The sequence below is a fragment of the Camelina sativa genome, chromosome 16 (genome assembly GCF_000633955.1).
Source record: "Camelina sativa cultivar DH55 chromosome 16, Cs, whole genome shotgun sequence".
Taxonomy (NCBI): domain Eukaryota; kingdom Viridiplantae; phylum Streptophyta; class Magnoliopsida; order Brassicales; family Brassicaceae; genus Camelina; species Camelina sativa.
In genome coordinates, this window is record NC_025700.1 from 17,369,800 (window position 1) to 17,387,159 (window position 17,360).

At 39.5% G+C, this 17,360-nt stretch overlaps 5 protein-coding genes across 6 annotated transcripts; 4 read left to right on the forward strand and 1 right to left on the reverse strand.

Annotated features, from left to right (window-relative positions):
* Positions 13 to 694, reverse strand: LOC104750899 (60S ribosomal protein L27a-3). The gene has a single exon (XM_010472756.2). It carries the CDS (start codon positions 643 to 645, stop codon positions 205 to 207), a length of 441 nt encoding a protein of 146 aa, XP_010471058.1. The 5' UTR covers positions 646 to 694; the 3' UTR covers positions 13 to 204.
* LOC104750900 (ABC transporter B family member 26, chloroplastic) lies at positions 928 to 5,685 on the forward strand. Its single transcript, XM_010472757.2, has 18 exons — positions 928 to 1,662; positions 1,892 to 2,019; positions 2,179 to 2,221; positions 2,300 to 2,344; positions 2,430 to 2,552; positions 2,643 to 2,746; positions 2,875 to 2,929; positions 3,012 to 3,082; positions 3,235 to 3,337; positions 3,478 to 3,688; positions 3,916 to 3,989; positions 4,358 to 4,414; positions 4,495 to 4,569; positions 4,644 to 4,718; positions 4,804 to 5,085; positions 5,165 to 5,229; positions 5,315 to 5,375; positions 5,465 to 5,685. Exons 1-18 carry the CDS (start codon positions 1,207 to 1,209, stop codon positions 5,543 to 5,545), a joined length of 2,109 nt encoding a protein of 702 aa, XP_010471059.1. The 5' UTR covers positions 928 to 1,206; the 3' UTR covers positions 5,546 to 5,685.
* Positions 5,805 to 10,962, forward strand: LOC104750902 (arginine/serine-rich protein PNISR-like). Its single transcript, XM_010472761.2, has 13 exons — positions 5,805 to 6,229; positions 6,312 to 6,360; positions 6,438 to 6,788; positions 7,093 to 7,358; positions 7,444 to 7,623; positions 7,693 to 7,887; positions 7,993 to 8,067; positions 8,146 to 8,212; positions 8,318 to 9,281; positions 9,379 to 9,480; positions 9,563 to 9,619; positions 10,341 to 10,418; positions 10,540 to 10,962. The coding sequence occupies exons 1-13, from the start codon at positions 5,873 to 5,875 to the stop codon at positions 10,601 to 10,603; spliced, it is 2,805 nt and encodes a 934-aa protein (XP_010471063.1). The 5' UTR covers positions 5,805 to 5,872; the 3' UTR covers positions 10,604 to 10,962.
* On the forward strand, positions 11,065 to 14,024 carry LOC104750901 (beta-arabinofuranosyltransferase RAY1). 2 transcript variants are annotated; one of them, XM_010472759.2, is made up of 6 exons: positions 11,065 to 11,383; positions 11,483 to 11,817; positions 11,939 to 12,191; positions 12,275 to 13,000; positions 13,095 to 13,341; positions 13,422 to 14,024. In XM_010472759.2, the coding sequence occupies exons 1-6, from the start codon at positions 11,372 to 11,374 to the stop codon at positions 13,835 to 13,837; spliced, it is 1,989 nt and encodes a 662-aa protein (XP_010471061.1). In that variant the 5' UTR covers positions 11,065 to 11,371; the 3' UTR covers positions 13,838 to 14,024. The 2 variants fall into 2 exon arrangements, with proteins under 2 accessions (XP_010471061.1, XP_010471062.1); XM_010472760.2 differs by having other exon boundaries at positions 11,177 to 11,263.
* LOC104750903 lies at positions 15,511 to 16,507 on the forward strand. Its single transcript, XM_010472762.2, has 2 exons — positions 15,511 to 15,771; positions 15,870 to 16,507. The coding sequence occupies exons 1-2, from the start codon at positions 15,630 to 15,632 to the stop codon at positions 16,259 to 16,261; spliced, it is 534 nt and encodes a 177-aa protein (XP_010471064.1). The 5' UTR covers positions 15,511 to 15,629; the 3' UTR covers positions 16,262 to 16,507.

Here is a 17,360-nt window from a genome sequence, read left to right on the forward strand (position 1 = left end):
GAAAACAACACAAATGTCAAACCAAATCTGAATTCGGAATAACAAGCATTTATCAAAATCCAACAAGAGGTTCATAAAACTACTAACTTTAAAAAAGAGAGATCTCTCTCTCTGTTTCCAAAATCCAAAAGACAACAAAAGATAACAAACTCGAGAGAAGATTCAAAAACAAGAGTCAAGCAAATTTTAAAAAATTCACCAAACCTAGGCAGTAAGCACAACAGCGCCACCAGCTTCCTTAATCTTCTTCTCAGCAGTCTTCGAGATAAGCTTGGCCTTCACAACGAACGGCTTGTTCTCTGGCAAATGACCTTTCCCCAAAACCTTGAAGAAACCATGCTGCGTCACATCGATCAAAGGAACGTTGTCCTTGGTTGATTTCGCCTTCACGTCTTCAGGTACGAGTGACCAGAGCTTGTCGAGGTTAACGATTGGGCAGAAGAACTTGTTCCTCAGCTTGTGGAAGTACCTCATACCAACTTTACCGAAGTAACCTGGATGGTACTTGTCGAAGAGGATCCTGTGGTGATGCATACCTCCAGCGTTACCACGACCTCCGGGATGCTTACGGTGCTTTCCGATACGTCCATGTCCGGCACTGACGTGACCTCTCTTCTTCCTGTTCTTCTTGAATCTGGTCGTCATTTCCGCCGAATCTGCTACCCTCCTCTCTCTCGCTGCGGCTAGGGTTTCTCTTAAGAAATGATATTTATAAAGACCAAAGTGAGTTTAAAATTCCCCATTTTGCCCTCTAGGGTTTACACATTTTTATTGGGCTGTAACGTGAGATGGGCCTACGTATCCAGTTATAATATTTCACATTTTGATGGTGGGGAAACAAACCGTAATTGAAATCCGAAGCGAACCAAACTGATATTGTCAAACCGTGATATCCCACTTTTAAGGAGGCACTTGAAAACGACGTCATAGAGAGGCAGAGAGATCCTCCATCTACTACCACATGATTGAACCTTCACGCGCCGGTGTTGTTGTTGTTGTGGTTCATGCCTTCGCTGGTGGATCTCCGTGGGTCACACACCTTCTTGTAGATATTGACACGAAGCATCTCATACGGTGACGTCTTCTTCTTCAATTCCTCGAAACGACGCGTTTCAATTTCGTATCTTGCATTTCATATGAACCAAGGAAAAGCTCTCTCGTCAAGTTTCTTCTTCTTCTTCTTCATCTTAACTCCACCGACCACAAATGGCTCTGCAGGTACTCGGCTGCACGAGTCGACCTATCCGCGTCTCCCTTCACCGTTGTTCTCTTTTTTCCACCGTCAGTGGCGACATCATCAGAAGGAAGAATCTCCGATTCGTTACGAAATCGAAATTGTCCTTCACTCTTCAATCATCAAGTAGAAAGTTTCGTCTTCCTTCGATTAATTGCTCGTCGGTGAACGGATCAGTAGCGGAAACTGCGGAGTATTACAAAGGAGAAGGAGACAACGTTTCAGTTCCGGAGAGGATTCGGCAATGTATTGGTTTCCTCCGAACGATTTTACCAGGTGGAAGCTGGTGGAGTTTCACGGATGAGGTTGATGGTAGGTTCATTGCTAAGCCTGTGACTGTTTGGCGTGCGTTGAGTCGGATGTGGGAGCTTGTGGCTGAGGATCGTTGGGTTATCTTCGCTGCTTTTTCGACTCTTATCATTGCTGCGGTGTGTTTTTTTCTTCCTTTCTATAGTGTTGTAGTTTTGGCTATCTTTGCTCTATGATCATGTATTGCAATTACTTCTTGTGGAATTGGATCAGTAACTGTATTGAAGATGGCCTTGTAGAACTGTGTGTAGTTGTATAGTTTAAGATAAGGCAGCCATAGGGTTAGTAGTTAGGATCAGAAATCAGAATCTTCTATTTTCTTATGTAATTTTTCTACTTTGTTTACAGCTTTCAGAGATAACTATTCCGCATTTTTTAACAGCGTCGATCTTCTCGGCACAGAGTGGTGATATCACTGTGTTTCGTCGAAATGTCAAGCTCTTGATTGTGCTTTGTGTTACTTCTGGCATTTGCAGGTCAAGATCTTGTATGGTCAAACGCTTGTCTCTTGTTTTTTTTTTGTTGTTTTTCAAGTTGTATGAGAGGGTTACTCTTGCTGTCTGACCACTTGCTCTTTCTTGAGATTCTTTTACGAAATATTTCCAGCTAACTCTTTGTTCAACTCATAATTCCAGTGGTATCCGAGGATGCTTCTTTGGGATTGCAAATATGATTCTTGTGAGTTTTCTTGCTTGCCAGTTCCTTTTTATTTGTAGTTTTAGTCCACTTAGAATTTTTTCCTTATGCTGTCTGTAGGTGAAACGAATGAGAGAAACGCTATACTCTACTCTTCTCTTCCAGGTCCTGAAAATTTCTAGTTGGTAGCTCATGTGTAGCTATAATTTTTTTGAATTACTCTCGCGAACTTGGCTGGATCTTGCATCAGGATATATCATTTTTCGACTCTCAAACTGTTGGTGACTTGACAAGCAGACTTGGATCGGACTGTCAGCAAGTCTCGAGGGTCATCGGAAATGATCTGAACATGATATTTCGCAATATTCTTCAGGTCTTCTGCTAAAAATTATAATTTCCATCTCGCCTGAAGTGCGCCGTGCATTCTTGATATCTGAATGTATGTTTATCTTCTTTCTTCTAGGGAACAGGGGCATTAATTTATTTGCTGATTTTGTCGTGGCCCCTTGGGCTTTGCACATTGGCAATTTGCTGTACTTTGGCTGCGGTTATGTTCGTTTATGGGATGTAAGATTCTACAAAAAAATTTCTCCCTTTGATTAAGATTTGTATATCGTTAATGATTTAATAGATTTTACACCTAGTGTTTTTATGACTGCGGGCGGAAAATTAATTTACATGTGGTCATGTTGTAGGTACCAAAAGAAGACAGCGAAGCTAATTCAGGAGATCACTGCTTCTGCAAACGAAGTAGATTTTTCAAGAACTCATTTCTTAAGATGTCTTTTATGCAATTAATTATTTTGTTAATAATTGTTTTGTGATCATCAAGGTGGCTCAAGAGACATACTCTTTGATGAGAACCGTTCGTGTATATGGGACAGAGAAGCAAGAGTTTAAAAGGTGCAATCTGTTTCCTTGAAAAACGTTGAAAGTGTCTCCATTTCTTATGCTTTTTTCTGGTGAAAATTTTGCGATATTGGCTTTCAAGAACAGGGTCAATCACAGCCAAGTTACTTTTTGACATGGATTTTCTCCCCTTCTGTGGTGCAAAGGTACAATCACTGGCTTCAGAGATTAGCAGATATTAGTTTGAGACAGAGTGCTGCGTATGGTATTTGGAACTGGAGCTTCAACACTCTATACCATGCTACTCAGGTTCCTCCTAATATAACCCCTGGTTTGCTTAACTCTTTCTCTTTCGACTGTTTGTGAGAAGGGCTAATTAAATTCTGGTTCTTCTAGATGGTGATGCTCAGTAAGAATGTGACACGATTCATCGTTTTCTTCTTTTATAGATTATTGCTGTCCTGGTTGGAGGAATGTCTATCTTAGCTGGTCAAATAACAGCAGAGCAGCTGACAAAGTTTCTGTTGTATAGTGAGTGGTTAATCTATGCTACGTGGTGGGTGGGAGATAATTTATCGTCTTTGATGCAATCAGTTGGAGCGAGTGAAAAGGTCTTTCAGATGATGGATCTCAAGCCAAGTGAACAATTTATAGCAAAAGGCAAGGTTCAATTTTTTTGGTGAAGAGCAGTATATCTTAGAAACATGTTGACCATTTATGAGATTGATGGAAGCTTGGGTTTGGTGATTACCAGTTGATATTACTTTTACAATCAAACCCTCCCAGGATGAACCGCCTTTAGTCAATCACTTTAGACTTCCTACCTAGAGGCTTCCGGCATTGCTATGATATACCATGTAATGTATTTTATTTATAAACTGCTGTAGGGACGAGACTGCAGAGACTGACAGGACATATCAAGTTTGTAGATGTGTCGTTCAGCTATCCTTCAAGAGAGGAGGTATACTGCATTCATGTGAAATCTATTTTATGAAAACCTTTTGCTTCCAGCTTTTCGATTTCGTGCGGGTGTCCTCAAACCAGAATTTCTTAATTAGCGTAATCAGATATTCTATCATTTTTACCAGTATCGTCACAGATTCAAAATCATTTAGGTTCTGACTTTCGATTTTGTACAGATTAGTGCTTGCAAGTTAATGGCCAAACATGGTTGTGCATTTGCATCACCTTACATTATTGTTGAGTGTATTAGAATTCATGTGCACACACCACAGAATTTTATCGAGTCCTTTTTATGATATGGATATGGGCCATTGGGGCTCATATTTCAGCTTGTCTTGACAATCATATCATATGTCAATATTTCAGGTGGCGGTTGTACAAAACGTAAACATTTCTGTGCGTCCTGGTGAAGTGGTGGCAATCGTAAGTATACCTCAAAGTAGTTCACTGATGTCAATATTTTCCTTTAGAACTTGATATTTGAATAAATTTGTTTTGTTTAGGTTGGTCTAAGTGGCAGTGGCAAAAGCACACTGGTTAATCTTTTGCTGCAACTGTACGAACCAACAAGTGGTCAGGTAGATATTACTCAAAGTCAATGTAAAATAACCTTTTGAAGCCTTACTTCCATAGCTGACACTTTGAATTCCAGATTCTACTCGATGGGGTTCCTTTGAAAGAGTTGGATGTCAAGTGGCTAAGGCAAAGAATCGGATACGTGGGGCAGGTTCTCCTCACATCTCTGATACGTGAAATCAAATAAAATTTGCTGAATTTCACTTTTACTTTCTAAAGCTGACGCAATGAAACAGGAACCAAAGCTCTTCCGCACAGACATCGGTTCCAACATCAAGTATGGATGTGATCGAAATATAACGCAAGAAGATATAATATCGGCCGCAAAGGAAGCCTACGCACATGACTTCATCACAGCACTTCCCAGTGGTTACAACACAATGGTTGATGATGATCTACTCAGTGGAGGGCAGAAACAACGGATTGCAATAGCTCGTGCCATCCTTAGAGATCCCAGAATTCTCATCCTCGATGAAGCCACTAGTGCACTTGATGCAGAGAGCGAACACAACGTTAAGGTAACTTCTCAGTTCTCAATCGCCAAAAAGAGAAGTTACTTGGATGCACGAATTCTTAAGCCTTTGGTTTTTTTTCCAGGGCGCGCTTCGTTCTATTGGAAACGACGCAGCAACAAAGAGAAGCGTCATAGTGATAGCACACAGGTATCTTTTCATATACAAATCCGAAATCTTCTTCATGTTTTTGATGATCGATTTATGACAGATTTAACATTTTGTTCCTTCACAGACTTTCTACAATTCAGGCTGCGGATAGAATAGTGGCTATGGACAGTGGACGAGTCGTCGAGGTAAGCCACACTCTCTTACTGGTTTCGATAAATTATATGAAACCATTGAGTCTATGTGATCTTGACTGTTACATTTGTCTACAAAACAGATGGGCAATCACAAAGAACTTTTGAGCAAAGATGGCTTATACGCTAGATTGAACAAGAGACAAGCCGATGCTGTCCTATAAATAGATCCCACACATGCTAAACTGTTCATGAAATAGTCATGATTATGTTTTTGAATGGTCATGACAATATGTAATGATGGAAAAAATTGTGTAAAGGTGTAACCATAGACGATAAATTCATAATTCTTATTTCACACAAATCGTGTCGTTTTTTAATAGTCAGCTTAAACTACCTGCCGTTTCGATATTTACTATAACACAACACGAAAATTTAAGGAAACCACTGAAAACGACCTGCAGTTTTCACTTCTCAAGATACATCATAACTCGATTTCGGTCTAATCTCAAAAACGCAGAGTCAAGGACACAAAGACCTTGCTACTGCTAATGGACGCGTACCAGCCACCGGCTCAGTCAATGAGACCACCGCCTCCGACGGATCCTTACCACCAGTACTATCAGCAGCAGGCGAGGCCACCGGTTCCTCCTTCTACGCAGCCCGGCGGTCCTCCTCCTGCATGGTACCCCAATCAATTTCATAATCCTCACTCACCATCGCCACCACCTCCGCCGCAGTGGGGACCACCTTCGTCGCATTATCCTCAGGGCCAACCTTACCCTTCTTCCGCTTATCCTCCTCACCAGCCGCCCTTCAACGCTGGTGCTAACGGTAACGGTCCTTTTCCTCCTCCTCCTCCGCCTGCCGGTTCGCAAATTCCTCCGCCATATCCTCAGGCTAATCAGGTTGCTCCGTCGTTGGATTTATCCTATGTTTTGTTTTCCCCTTGTCGAAGTGTTAATTTTCGAATTTGATTTTGCATATTAGGAATGGGGAAATCCAAATTGGGGTTACCAACAAGGTCACAACTCTCAAGGTTCTCTCTAGTTCATCGCCATCTATGTTATTGAGTGAATATTAGGGTTTTGGTTTCTGATTATCTCGTGATCGCAGCTAATAGCAACGTCGAGGACTGGGCAGTGAAAGCAAAAGAATGGGCAGCTGCGACCAAGGATCAGCAATCGCAGTCTGCACCGAACCAACCTAGCGGACAACAAGTCTACCAGCAGCAGTACTCTACTCATGGCTATCAAGATGTTCATCAACAGGCAGTTCAAGGAGTAAGCTATCAGCAGCAGTTTCCAGCTCCACCCACAACACAGCCGGAGGGATATCCAAACTATTCAACGGCAAACGAGAGTTATCCTGGAGGTTCTTATGCAGGATTTTCACATCAAGAAAACTTGCCTACTAGTTCTGCAATTCATCAGCAGGAGGTACCTTATAGTTATTCTTCTGTAGCAGGTAACCATTTACTTAGAACATCATTGTAGCTCCTAGTCAAGGTTTCCTTGTAACTTTGAAATTCCGTGGGTGTCGTCAAAGTGTATAGTGATGTGCTTATGTAATATAGAGTTACTTGCTCGCCAGAACATCCATTATATATCCTACAAGTAGATTAACCACTACTGATCACAGTTCTCCTTGCATTTTGCTCCCTAAACAAAGTGCCTCTTTTTAGCCATTTTTGTTGGTCTAGAGATTAGTAACAGTTATTAAGCTTAGCTATTATTACCTTCAAAGCTTAAACTTGTTACTCTGTTTGCAGGTAAAGAAGAGTCTGGAAATACAACACAACATGAGGTACAGATATCAGTGCCTGATGGAGGGGGACCTGTTCACGCAGGGCATCATATGCAATATGCATATGGAGATCAAACACCTGCTCAACCTAGTAACCTTAGTGATCAGCCTGTACAGTTTGGTACCAGAGAGAGTTCCGATTATGCTAGTGTTCACAATGCATGGCAGCCCCATGCCGCAACCGGAGTAGTCTATTCCCCAATCCCTTCATCGGTGCCGTCAATTCCTCAGGTACTCTTAACAGTGTTTGCTTATTATATCGTTCGTTTTGGTATTATTATGGTGGAGGCAAGTTTGATGTTTACTTTCTTTGCAGCATGACTCATCTATGACTATACCTTCTGTTTCGGGTCATACCATGCCTCCATATGGAAGTTTTCCCCCACCAAATCTCCAGCCTGTTGTACCCCCATATGCTTTTGGCACAAAGCCGCCTCTTCACCCTGTTGCGTTCATGGATGACTCATATGCAGCATCATCTGTTCCTCCTAAAAAGGTAAGAATGAGTTGTTTCTATTGGAGTTCAGTACCTTTCATGAATTCTGGCTAATAAGGTGGTTTCCAGGCTCCTGTACCTAATTGGCTTAAGGACGAATTATTGAAGAAAAAAGCAGATCTTGGAAGGCCTTCTTCAGGGAGTCTTGAGGAGAGGGAATCTATGGATGATGATTTACCTTATAAACCTCCTGCGAAAGCTGATCAGCGTGACGAAAAAAGCTTCAGCCCCTCTAAATCCTCTGACGAAGAAGAGGATGATGAGGTTTTTTGAACTTTTAATACTGTTTTGTCACTATTCTTTTAGCTGTCTTGGTAATTTAATTTGATCCAGCACCATCACTAAAAATGCATGGTTTGTTTCATGTAGGATGAGATGGATGCAGAGAGAACTACAGCAATCAATATGGAGATAAAGCGTATCTTGACTGAAGTCCTTCTTAAGGTAGGTGGTCTGATAGAAATTAAGTGGTTGGTCTATAAACATTTGTCCTGCAACAGTTGACATATGTCTTTTGAACAGGTTACAGATGAATTATTTGATGAAATTGCAACCAAAGTCATTAATGAAGATCAACCAGTATCTAAAGGTTTGTTGTGCCTTGTAGTTTTATTTATGTCATTAATCTGTGGAATTACTCCTGAATCTTACCATATTCTTTTCTGGGATACTGTGCTATTCATCATTGCTTCAGATGATAGTGTACAGCACAATAAGTCGTCATCATCCCTTCTCTCCACAGCTGATTCACTCCACAAGGCGTCGGCAAATATTTTGGTCTCGGTAGAAGGCGCAAATAAAAAAGCTAGTTCTGGCTCTCCAGCAGATGTTCTAGGTCTTGCTAGCTATGCCTCTGATGATGATGATGCTGATACTGATGCTGCTTCTAATGCGGATGCTGATGAAAATGATGGAGTTGGAAGTCTTGGCGTGGTGTCAATGTCAAGACACGATGGTAGTCAGCAGCCAAGCACTGAGAAACTTCCTGAACCTGAAGAAATGGCCAATACGAAATTGGATCTAGAAGTTGAAGTCAATGCTAATTCCGGCAAGAACAGTAAGTCAGACTTGGAGGATTATTCTCAGATGCTAGGCTCCAGAAGAAAAGATGATGAGGCTGGTAGTATCAAAATATCAGACGTAAGCGCCAGCTCTGGACTTGATGATACTTCAGGAAGCAAAAAAAAGCATCCTGACAGAACTGATAGTGATAAAGATGCAATAGTAGATGAACCTCGCAGGAAGAATTCTGGCTTGAAATCAGATTGCAACCTTCATCAGGATAATAATAAAACTTATGGGAAAGATTTGAGGGACGATTTGAGTAAGGATGGAAGTAGAACAGATGAAACGAATAGTGGGAAAGAGAAGGTAGATTCTCAGAATGGCTCAAAAGATAGAATGAAGCAGGGTGACATAAAGTCAGCAGAGAAAGTTAAATGTGTTGAACCAAGTAAAAAATCTACTGATACCCATGTAAAGAAGGACTCAAGGGAGGTAGAGAGGCCTCACAGAACTAATTCTAAGGAAGACCGGGGTAAAAAAAGGGAGAAGGAGAAGGAAGAAGAAAGGTCAAGACACAGGCGGGCTGGAGACTCGAGCAAGGACAAAAGAAGACGTTCTCCAACCAGTAATGGATCCTCTGATGATTCGACCAGGTGGCATAGGATGTTTAACATTAAGTTTCTCTGTCCGCTTGTCTTGTCTAATGCTATTTCTCACTACTTGCGATGATTTTTTATTACCTTTCTCCAGGAAGTCCCGTTCTAGAAGAAGGAATGTATCACCATCTCCTGTGAGGTCCAGAAGAAAACGCTCTTCTCCGTCCAGTGATGAATCCTCTGATGATACAAGAAGGTGACAATAGAGTGTTGTACTTTGAATTTTGTCTTTCGCGCTTCTTTTGTCTAATGCCTAACGATCTTGTGTCTCTCTTCAGGAAGTCTTCTTCAAGAAGAAGGAATCGGTCACCATCTCCTGGAAAGTCCAGAAGAAGGTATAGCTTTTATAAACTATTAGCATTATGAGATAAATAACTGGTGTTTCTATATATGTTTGTTAGTCTATATTAGCACTAGGCTCTAAAAGTTAAAGAACTATTGAAAGCAAAAAGTATGACAAGAGATAATGAGTAAGCAAAAGCAGACAAGCTAGTCTGAAACTCACCACAAAAAGTATCATATATGTTTTGATTGTANAGTTTCTCTGTCCGCTTGTCTTGTCTAATGCTGTTTCTCACTACTTGCGATGATTTTTTATTACCTTTCTCCAGGAAGTCCCGTTCTAGAAGAAGGAATGTATCACCATCTCCTGTGAGGTCCAGAAGAAAACGCTCTTCTCCGTCCAGTGATGAATCCTCTGATGATACAAGAAGGTGACAATAGAGTGTTGTACTTTGAATTTTGTCTTTCGCGCTTCTTTTGTCTAATGCCTAACGATCTTGTGTCTCTCTTCAGGAAGTCTTCTTCAAGAAGAAGGAATCGGTCACCATCTCCTGGAAAGTCCAGAAGAAGGTATAGCTTTTATAAACTATTAGCATTATGAGATAAATAACTGGTGTTTCTATATATGTTTGTTAGTCTATATTAGCACTAGGCTCTAAAAGTTAAAGAACTATTGAAAGCAAAAAGTATGACAAGAGATAATGAGTAAGCAAAAGCAGACAAGCTAGTCTGAAACTCACCACAAAAAGTATCATATATGTTTTGATTGTATAGACAAGTTTCTTCGCGGTCACCACATAGCAAGCATTCTCAGCACAAGCCTACTCTCTACTCTTCTCATAACAAATCCAGGTATGTATTCTATGTTTCTTCTGTCTTAACAGGTGGCTAACGCTGGATTAAAAAAATAACCGAAAGAGTGTGCTATATCTCCTATTTATTCAATAGAACTCAAACCTGATTTGTTGTACAGGTCAAAGCGGTCAAGATCAAGATCAAGATCCAGATCCCCCCACAGGCGCCATCGTGCTAAATGAACACTCTAGCAAACTGGTCAGAGACCATATCCAAGACAAAGCTGTGCAGAGACTTGGGATAATGCACTGGACGAACATCAATATAACCAAGAACTGCAAAGCCACCGGTTCGTGAGCATTGTAAACCGCTCTTTCCTTGGTTCTTGAAAAAGAAATATCAAAAGATTTTGACTGCTTTCTTGACTTGTTTTGAATATTGTTCGTTTTGTTAAGCGTTACTTTGTAAAAAAGTTTGTCAGGCAAAACTTGTTGATGGCCTGTCTCTGAAACGTTGGATGTGTCTCAAGGTTCTTATTACATCTCACATTATTAGGAAATAAATTTTATATCTTGAACTAAATAAAGATTAGAGTTTTGTTTTTGACCAGAAAAGGGAAAAATTAGTGACACATTTTCTGAAGTGAATATGTCAAAGATTAAGTGACTCACTTAAGTTGACGAATTGGTCTTTGAGTGAGAGTGTCGGTATCGTTAGGCGAATTGCAGGAGTTAAGAAAATACAACAGAAGCCTAAAAAAGTTTTTACTTTTGTGGGAAAGAAGAAGAGAGATGTTGAAATCTTGAAAACAATTTCTTGAAGATGACGAAAAGCGTTCACATGTCTTCTTCTTCTTCTTCTTCCTCCTTCCTCCCCGCCGGCTCTCCGATTCCGAAACTTTGGTATTTCTCCATTTTCTTCTCTTTTCCGTTAAAGCTCCATTTTTTTTTCTTCTCCTTTTATTTTCTTTCTTCTCCCCTCATTCTCAACTCTTCTTCATTTGATATCCCATGAAGCTTAAGGTTCTGTTCTCACTTGTTTCTCTTTTACTCCGATCTTTGTGTTTCAATCTCTGAAAAGTTTATGACTTTTGATTTTGATTTTAAAATCTTACTAAACAGGGTCTTCGAGCTGGATTGTTGTCTGTTTGGCTATCTGGGTTTCTCCTAATCGCTCTCTCCTTCTACGGCACTCAGCTTCTATCTCCTTCTTCTCTCGATGGCCCTTTCAGATACTCTTCCCGTTCCATTGCTGCTGCTCCTCCAAAAATCACCATTTTCACTGCTCTCCGTAGCAGCTCCTCCTTGGATGAAGATAGCCAAGCTTTTTTGGCTATTCGTTCATGGCTCGCTTTGTCTTCCCAAGTCACCGTTGTTTTATTCTCTCCTTCTTCTGCTTCTTCATTCACCGACAAATTTGGTTCCCGTCTTCTTCTTGATTCCACCATTGATTTCACGTAAGCTCTCTTCTATTCCCACTTCATTTGATTCTTGCCTCACTAAGTTGCCTTTAGATTATGAAAAAGGATAGATTTTGGAGCCATTTGACATCTCGTTTGTGTGTTTGAACTGTGTTAGGTTTCTCGGTACTCCATTTTTACACTCGATGCTTGCGAGAAGTGAAGCATATCAATCTGATATAGCTGTTCTGATGGATCCAGAGACTGTATTACTGCCAGATTTCGTTTCTGCATTGAGTTTCACTAACCAGCTTGATCGTGACTGGCTTCTTGTTTCTTCATCAGTGAGTATTCCCAGTTTCCCTTTCAATTGGGACAAGACAGGACATTTTTGGCGACAGGGCAATGGTAAAAGGGTGAGATTTGGGGAGGTATGGAGGAAACTTTTTTTGTACTTGTTGATAACAAAATCTTATCTGATCCTCCCTTAATGCGTTTTTCTTCGTGTCAACAGTTGCAGAAGATGATAAGCTTACGGAGTTGGCAATCAAATTCTACCGAAAGCAAAACGATTTTGGCATGGAACAACGTTGATCTACCATTGCACTGTGGAGTGCTTCCACCTTTTTTGTATCAAAGAGGAACTTATAATCAATGGATCATTAACGAGGCTATGTCATGTAAAAGAAGGTTTGTGTTTGATGCCACTTCCACCATATCGAGCTTTTACTTAGGCAATGAAGATAATAGGAGTGATAATAATGTCTCAGAACCGAAAACAAGAAACTGGGAATATATAGGAAACTCCCATCTTGGGCAGCTCTACGGGTCATTGTTCTCCAAGTCTTTTACTTTACCTAAGCTTTTGAAGTGCAACAAGCACTATATGTTCGTTAACGTTTCAGATCGTTCTGTTGATCTGTCTATATTGGAAGGAAAGGGTGTAGGATTTCGTAGGCGAGAGAAGATCTCAGCTTGTATCAGTAGAACTAAATCACGAAGCTTGAATTTAGATATTGTACAGAAAGATGAGGCAGTGCCACTATTGAAGTTTCCTTTTGACCTGCAGTCTCTTCTCCCATTAGTTGCAGACAAGAACAGAACTGTTGTTCTTTCAATTGCTGGGTATAGCTATAAGGACATGTTGATGAGTTGGGTCTGCAGGTTACGCCGCCTCAAAGTTCCAAATTTCTTAGTTTGTGCTCTTGATGATGAAACTTATCAGTTTTCTATATTGCAGGTAACTAAAAAAAAGTCTCTTGCTTTTGCTTCTTAGTACATTAAAGTGACCATAGGGTCAATAGAGAGTTTATAATCAGTTGGTGTCGTTGCAGGGTCTGCCAGTTTTCTTTGATCCATACGCCCCTAAGAACATTAGCTTCAATGACTGCCACTTTGGATCAAAGTGTTTCCAGAGAGTGACCAAAGTTAAGTCAAGAACAGTTTTGAAGATACTGAAGTTGGGATATAATGTTCTCTTGAGCGATGTAGATGTATATTGGTTCAGAAACCCATTGCCTCTGCTTCAGTCTTTCGGTCCTTCTGTTCTCGCTGCACAATCCGATGAATACAACAGAACAGGTGGATGATGATGAACTGATCAATTGGACCAAACCTTCTTTTAAATGCTAATGAATCGTGTTATGTTTGAATTTTTGCAGTACCTATAAACCGACCAAGGCGCTTAAACTCGGGATTCTACTTTGCACGTTCTGATGCTCCTACGATAGCAGCAATGGAGAAAGTGGTGAAGCATGCTGCAACCTCCGGTCTATCAGAGCAGCCTAGCTTCTACGACACTTTATGCGGAGAAGGTGGAGCGTATCGCTTAGGAGACGATAGATGTCTTGAACCAGAGACAAACCTGACCGTTCAGTTCTTGGACAGAGAGCTATTCCCAAACGGTGCGTACAGAGATCTATGGCTAAAGGAAGACGTGAGAGCAGAGTGTGAGAAGAAGCATTGCTTCGTTCTACACAACAACTGGATCAGTGGGAGACTAAAGAAAATCGAACGCCAAATGATGAGAGGTCTCTGGGAATATGACGCATCCATGAGGATGTGTGTAGAGTTATAACAAGGTTGGTTATAACACGTTAGATAGAGACATACAAAGGCTCTTAGTATTAGATTATACAAAATTGTGTTTATGTATTACCTTGATTATCAAGAGTTTTAGGTATATGAACTTGTAAACTTCAAATTATTGTTGGCAGAACAAAGATAAAAGAATATAACTGGTTTTGAGGATGTATTTTTCGTTTCATATGTACTCTCTCTCTAATGTTAATATGTACTCAGTTTTTATGTATTGTATTATATACTTAGGGATTGCATTCTCGTCAGCCACTAACTCGAATATCCTTGAAAAAACAACAACCTGTAATGGTTGCCACATAAACAAAAATAGTGTCGCTTTTATAATGTGATCTGGTCGGTCCGAGTGCTCTAAATTACAGAATTCGTGGCTAAGTGTACAGTATCGTCACTTTTGTTTTGGTACGTAGGGTCACTGTTTCAGTATATTCACAATTGTGTTGAAAGACCTAACCATTGGGTCTCCATCATTTTCTCAAAACGTTATCGTGAAATTATGATTTTAAATCATTTTTAAGGCATCTATGTAATTTTGTATTTATAAGAGTTTTTATGAGATTATGCTAGGATATTAATTTTGTTCTCCTCTTGTAATATCTCCTCAGTAATAGATATCACGATTAACCAAAAGAAAAAATATCAAGATTCAAGAATAGTAAATTAGTAAGATATTCCAATTTTTGAGGGATGGTCGTTGTGGCCTTTTCAAGGGACCGGGTTGCACAAGACAAGAGGCCTACGTCAACAGAAAACTATCAAATAACGTTTGACAGAAGAAATGTAGCAAAATATCTAATTTGTTTTCCCATATATATATACACAAAAAAAAAATGTTTTTGTATTCCAAAATACAAAAACTGGGGACGCCAGTTTTAAACTCCGGGAATATCATGTTTTCCGCGGACATATTATAATTCTAAGTTTTATATGGTTTTAATTTCAATAATAAAATTTTAGATGACCAAAAAAATTATCCCAAAATACAAAACAAAAAAAAAGACATGGGAAAATATCTAAAATTTTACTGTATCACTGAAAAAGATATCTTTTAAGTTTTAACCACACATGAGAAGAAGAATCTATTGTAGTAATGTACTGATCATATCAAACAAACAATACACCAGATGACCAGAAGTTGTTACAAAACACACAACATGTACATTTGTCTGCATATCTGATACCTTTTCTTTTGTTGTAACTCACATTTTGTACTAATCACCTAACCTTATAGTATACATGAAAAAAAAAAAAAGAATATATATATGCTTGCCTATTAAGTAAAACTACAGAGACATTCAAAATTTTATGTCGGTCGAGACCGGTTAACTGTTTAAAGTGTTTGTATTGGTTCCCTTCCGAGTTCCGACTCCTTCGAACTCCACTTATGTTTTTACACGCGTCAAATTTTCATTTTGATGACGACTCACTTTTGGCCTATGATTTCGCTTTTCTTTCTAAATTCAAAGAATATTCCCTAGGAAAAAAAAAATTACGTCGGCCAAATTTTATTTTCCGATTTAAATATCTTTCATAAATTATGTGACAAACAAAAGAAAAAGAAAAAGAGAACAAAATAAATCATTACACTTTTATCATGTGTCTATGTTTTTTTCACACTCTTTTGAAAACTCTCTATATATAGCACATGAGTATTAGTGTTGTTTTGGCTTCAAGAAAAGTTTATACAATACTTACTACACTACTAAAATCCTCCTACACCAAGCTTTGCAAATAACTGAGAATAGTTAAGCATATATAAACAGAAGTGATATATGGTCCCGTCAACTTCAACAACCGTCAAGTTCCTATGTAGCTACGGCGGTAGAATCACCCCACGTTATCCCGACGGCAAACTCCGTTACCACGGCGGGGATACACGTGTCCTCTCCGTCACTCGCTCCGTATCCTTCACTGGTAAGTTTATTTAATCACTTTCTTGATTCTACCACAGTTTCACAACTCTCTCTCCCTCATCTCTCTCTAAAAAAAAACGTACGTGGTTTGAAAAACAGAGCTTGCGAGTAAGATCAGCGCGGTCTGTGGTATGACTGTGAGTACTCTCCGGTGTCAGTTACCAACTGATGATCTCGACGCGCTTGTAACCGTAACATCCGACGAGGATCTAAACAATCTCATGGAGGAATACGATCTTGCTTCAATGACGCCGGTTAAGATCCGTGTCTTCCTTTCTCCGCTAAGATCAACAACGACGAAGAAAAACTCGTCTCCTACATCTTCAAACGCGTCTACGTCTTCGTCAAAATCATCACGCTCTCGTTCTCCTACGTCGTCGTCGCCAACTAAGGAAACGTGTCCGAGTTGTGTAGAGAGAACTATGCGTAACAATGGATGTTACGTTCATAGGAGTCCAAGTCATAACCAATTCTACCTTATCAACAATTGAAATAATCTCACTGTATGGGCAAAATATACAAGTCGCAAATTCTCTAATGGTGAGGATCAGTTTCGTATCAGCCAAAAGATATGTTATAATAATATGTGGCTCTCTGTAACATTTTTTATTTTTTATAGATCCAATTATTATAAACCACGTGTAAAGTGAAGGATGATATTTTTTCTTCCTTTTCGCGCTGTGTCTCTTTTTTTTTTCCAGATATTTTCTTGTTATAAATAAACCGAAATTTATTCAGTCTGGTTTAAGGTTAAGTTTAAATCGAACCGGTTTGAAAAGCCCCAGTTGAAGTTTTTTTCTATATATATATACATACCTCTGTGTTTCTGCTTCGTTTCTATACCTCTGATGATGGCGTTGTTGATTCTAATCCTTATATTTATAGTTGTTTTGTTTTCTTTGTACCGTTTTCTTATCAAGTTTCGCCGTTTTCGGAGTTGAAAAATCCGGTTAAAGCCTTTTCAGGAGTTTATCTCGGAAGAAGGCTTTTGTCGATCGACAACACGAAACTACTGCTATACTAGTAGCTCCAAAGTTTATCATCGGAACTTTTCTTCCGGTGTGAAACTGTGAATGATCTCTTCGGGGAACGGCGGATGTTTTGTTGGCGATTTCGTCTTGTCCTCACTTTCACACACACAAACTTGGCTAGTTGTTTCACCTTGTGCGTGTTACTGCTAGACGTCACACGTGGTATGGGTCAGCTGCCTGCGTCTGTACTCTCTAACACACGTTGCGTTTGTATAATATTTGTTTGGTTAAGTATATCAATATGTATTGTAGTGTCTCAGTGATTAGTATGTGTTGTAGTATAAAATAACTAGTTTTTTTAATACAAATATATATTGCTACTCTTTTTTTATACTAGATTTCGAAAATAATTTTTCATGTGTAATAAGGTTAATCTTTTATCATGTGTAATAAGGTTAATCTTTTATTTTGTGCGGATGAGAACTCATTTGTGTCAAAAAAAAGAGAAGTGACAAAAAGACATAATGATAGCCACAGCGAATCTAGGGTTTTGAATGGATTGGTGTGATTGCTACTATAGTTGGTTTGATTTTTTTGAAGGTTACTGGTATTTGAAATT

Bases quoted from the DNA above. Each gene is read 5' to 3' on its own strand.
- LOC104750902 (XM_010472761.2), top strand. From the start codon at position 5,873: ATGGACGCGTACCAGCCACCGGCTCAGTCAATGAGACCACCGCCTCCG. The intron at 6,789-7,092 runs GTAACCATTTAC...CTCTGTTTGCAG, and splicing joins TAGTTATTCTTCTGTAGCAG to GTAAAGAAGAGTCTGGAAAT. The intron at 7,888-7,992 runs GTTTTTTGAACT...TGTTTCATGTAG, and splicing joins ACGAAGAAGAGGATGATGAG to GATGAGATGGATGCAGAGAG.
- LOC104750900 (XM_010472757.2), top strand. From the start codon at position 1,207: ATGGCTCTGCAGGTACTCGGCTGCACGAGTCGACCTATCCGCGTCTCC. The intron at 1,663-1,891 runs GTGTGTTTTTTT...CTTTGTTTACAG, and splicing joins CGACTCTTATCATTGCTGCG to CTTTCAGAGATAACTATTCC. The intron at 5,086-5,164 runs GTAACTTCTCAG...TTTTTTTTCCAG, and splicing joins AGAGCGAACACAACGTTAAG to GGCGCGCTTCGTTCTATTGG.
- LOC104750903 (XM_010472762.2), top strand. From the start codon at position 15,630: ATGGTCCCGTCAACTTCAACAACCGTCAAGTTCCTATGTAGCTACGGC. The intron at 15,772-15,869 runs GTAAGTTTATTT...TTTGAAAAACAG, and splicing joins TCGCTCCGTATCCTTCACTG to AGCTTGCGAGTAAGATCAGC.
- LOC104750899 (XM_010472756.2), bottom strand. From the start codon at position 645: ATGACGACCAGATTCAAGAAGAACAGGAAGAAGAGAGGTCACGTCAGT.
- LOC104750901 (XM_010472759.2), top strand. The intron at 12,192-12,274 runs GTATGGAGGAAA...TCGTGTCAACAG, and splicing joins AAAGGGTGAGATTTGGGGAG to TTGCAGAAGATGATAAGCTT. The intron at 13,001-13,094 runs GTAACTAAAAAA...GTGTCGTTGCAG, and splicing joins ATCAGTTTTCTATATTGCAG to GGTCTGCCAGTTTTCTTTGA.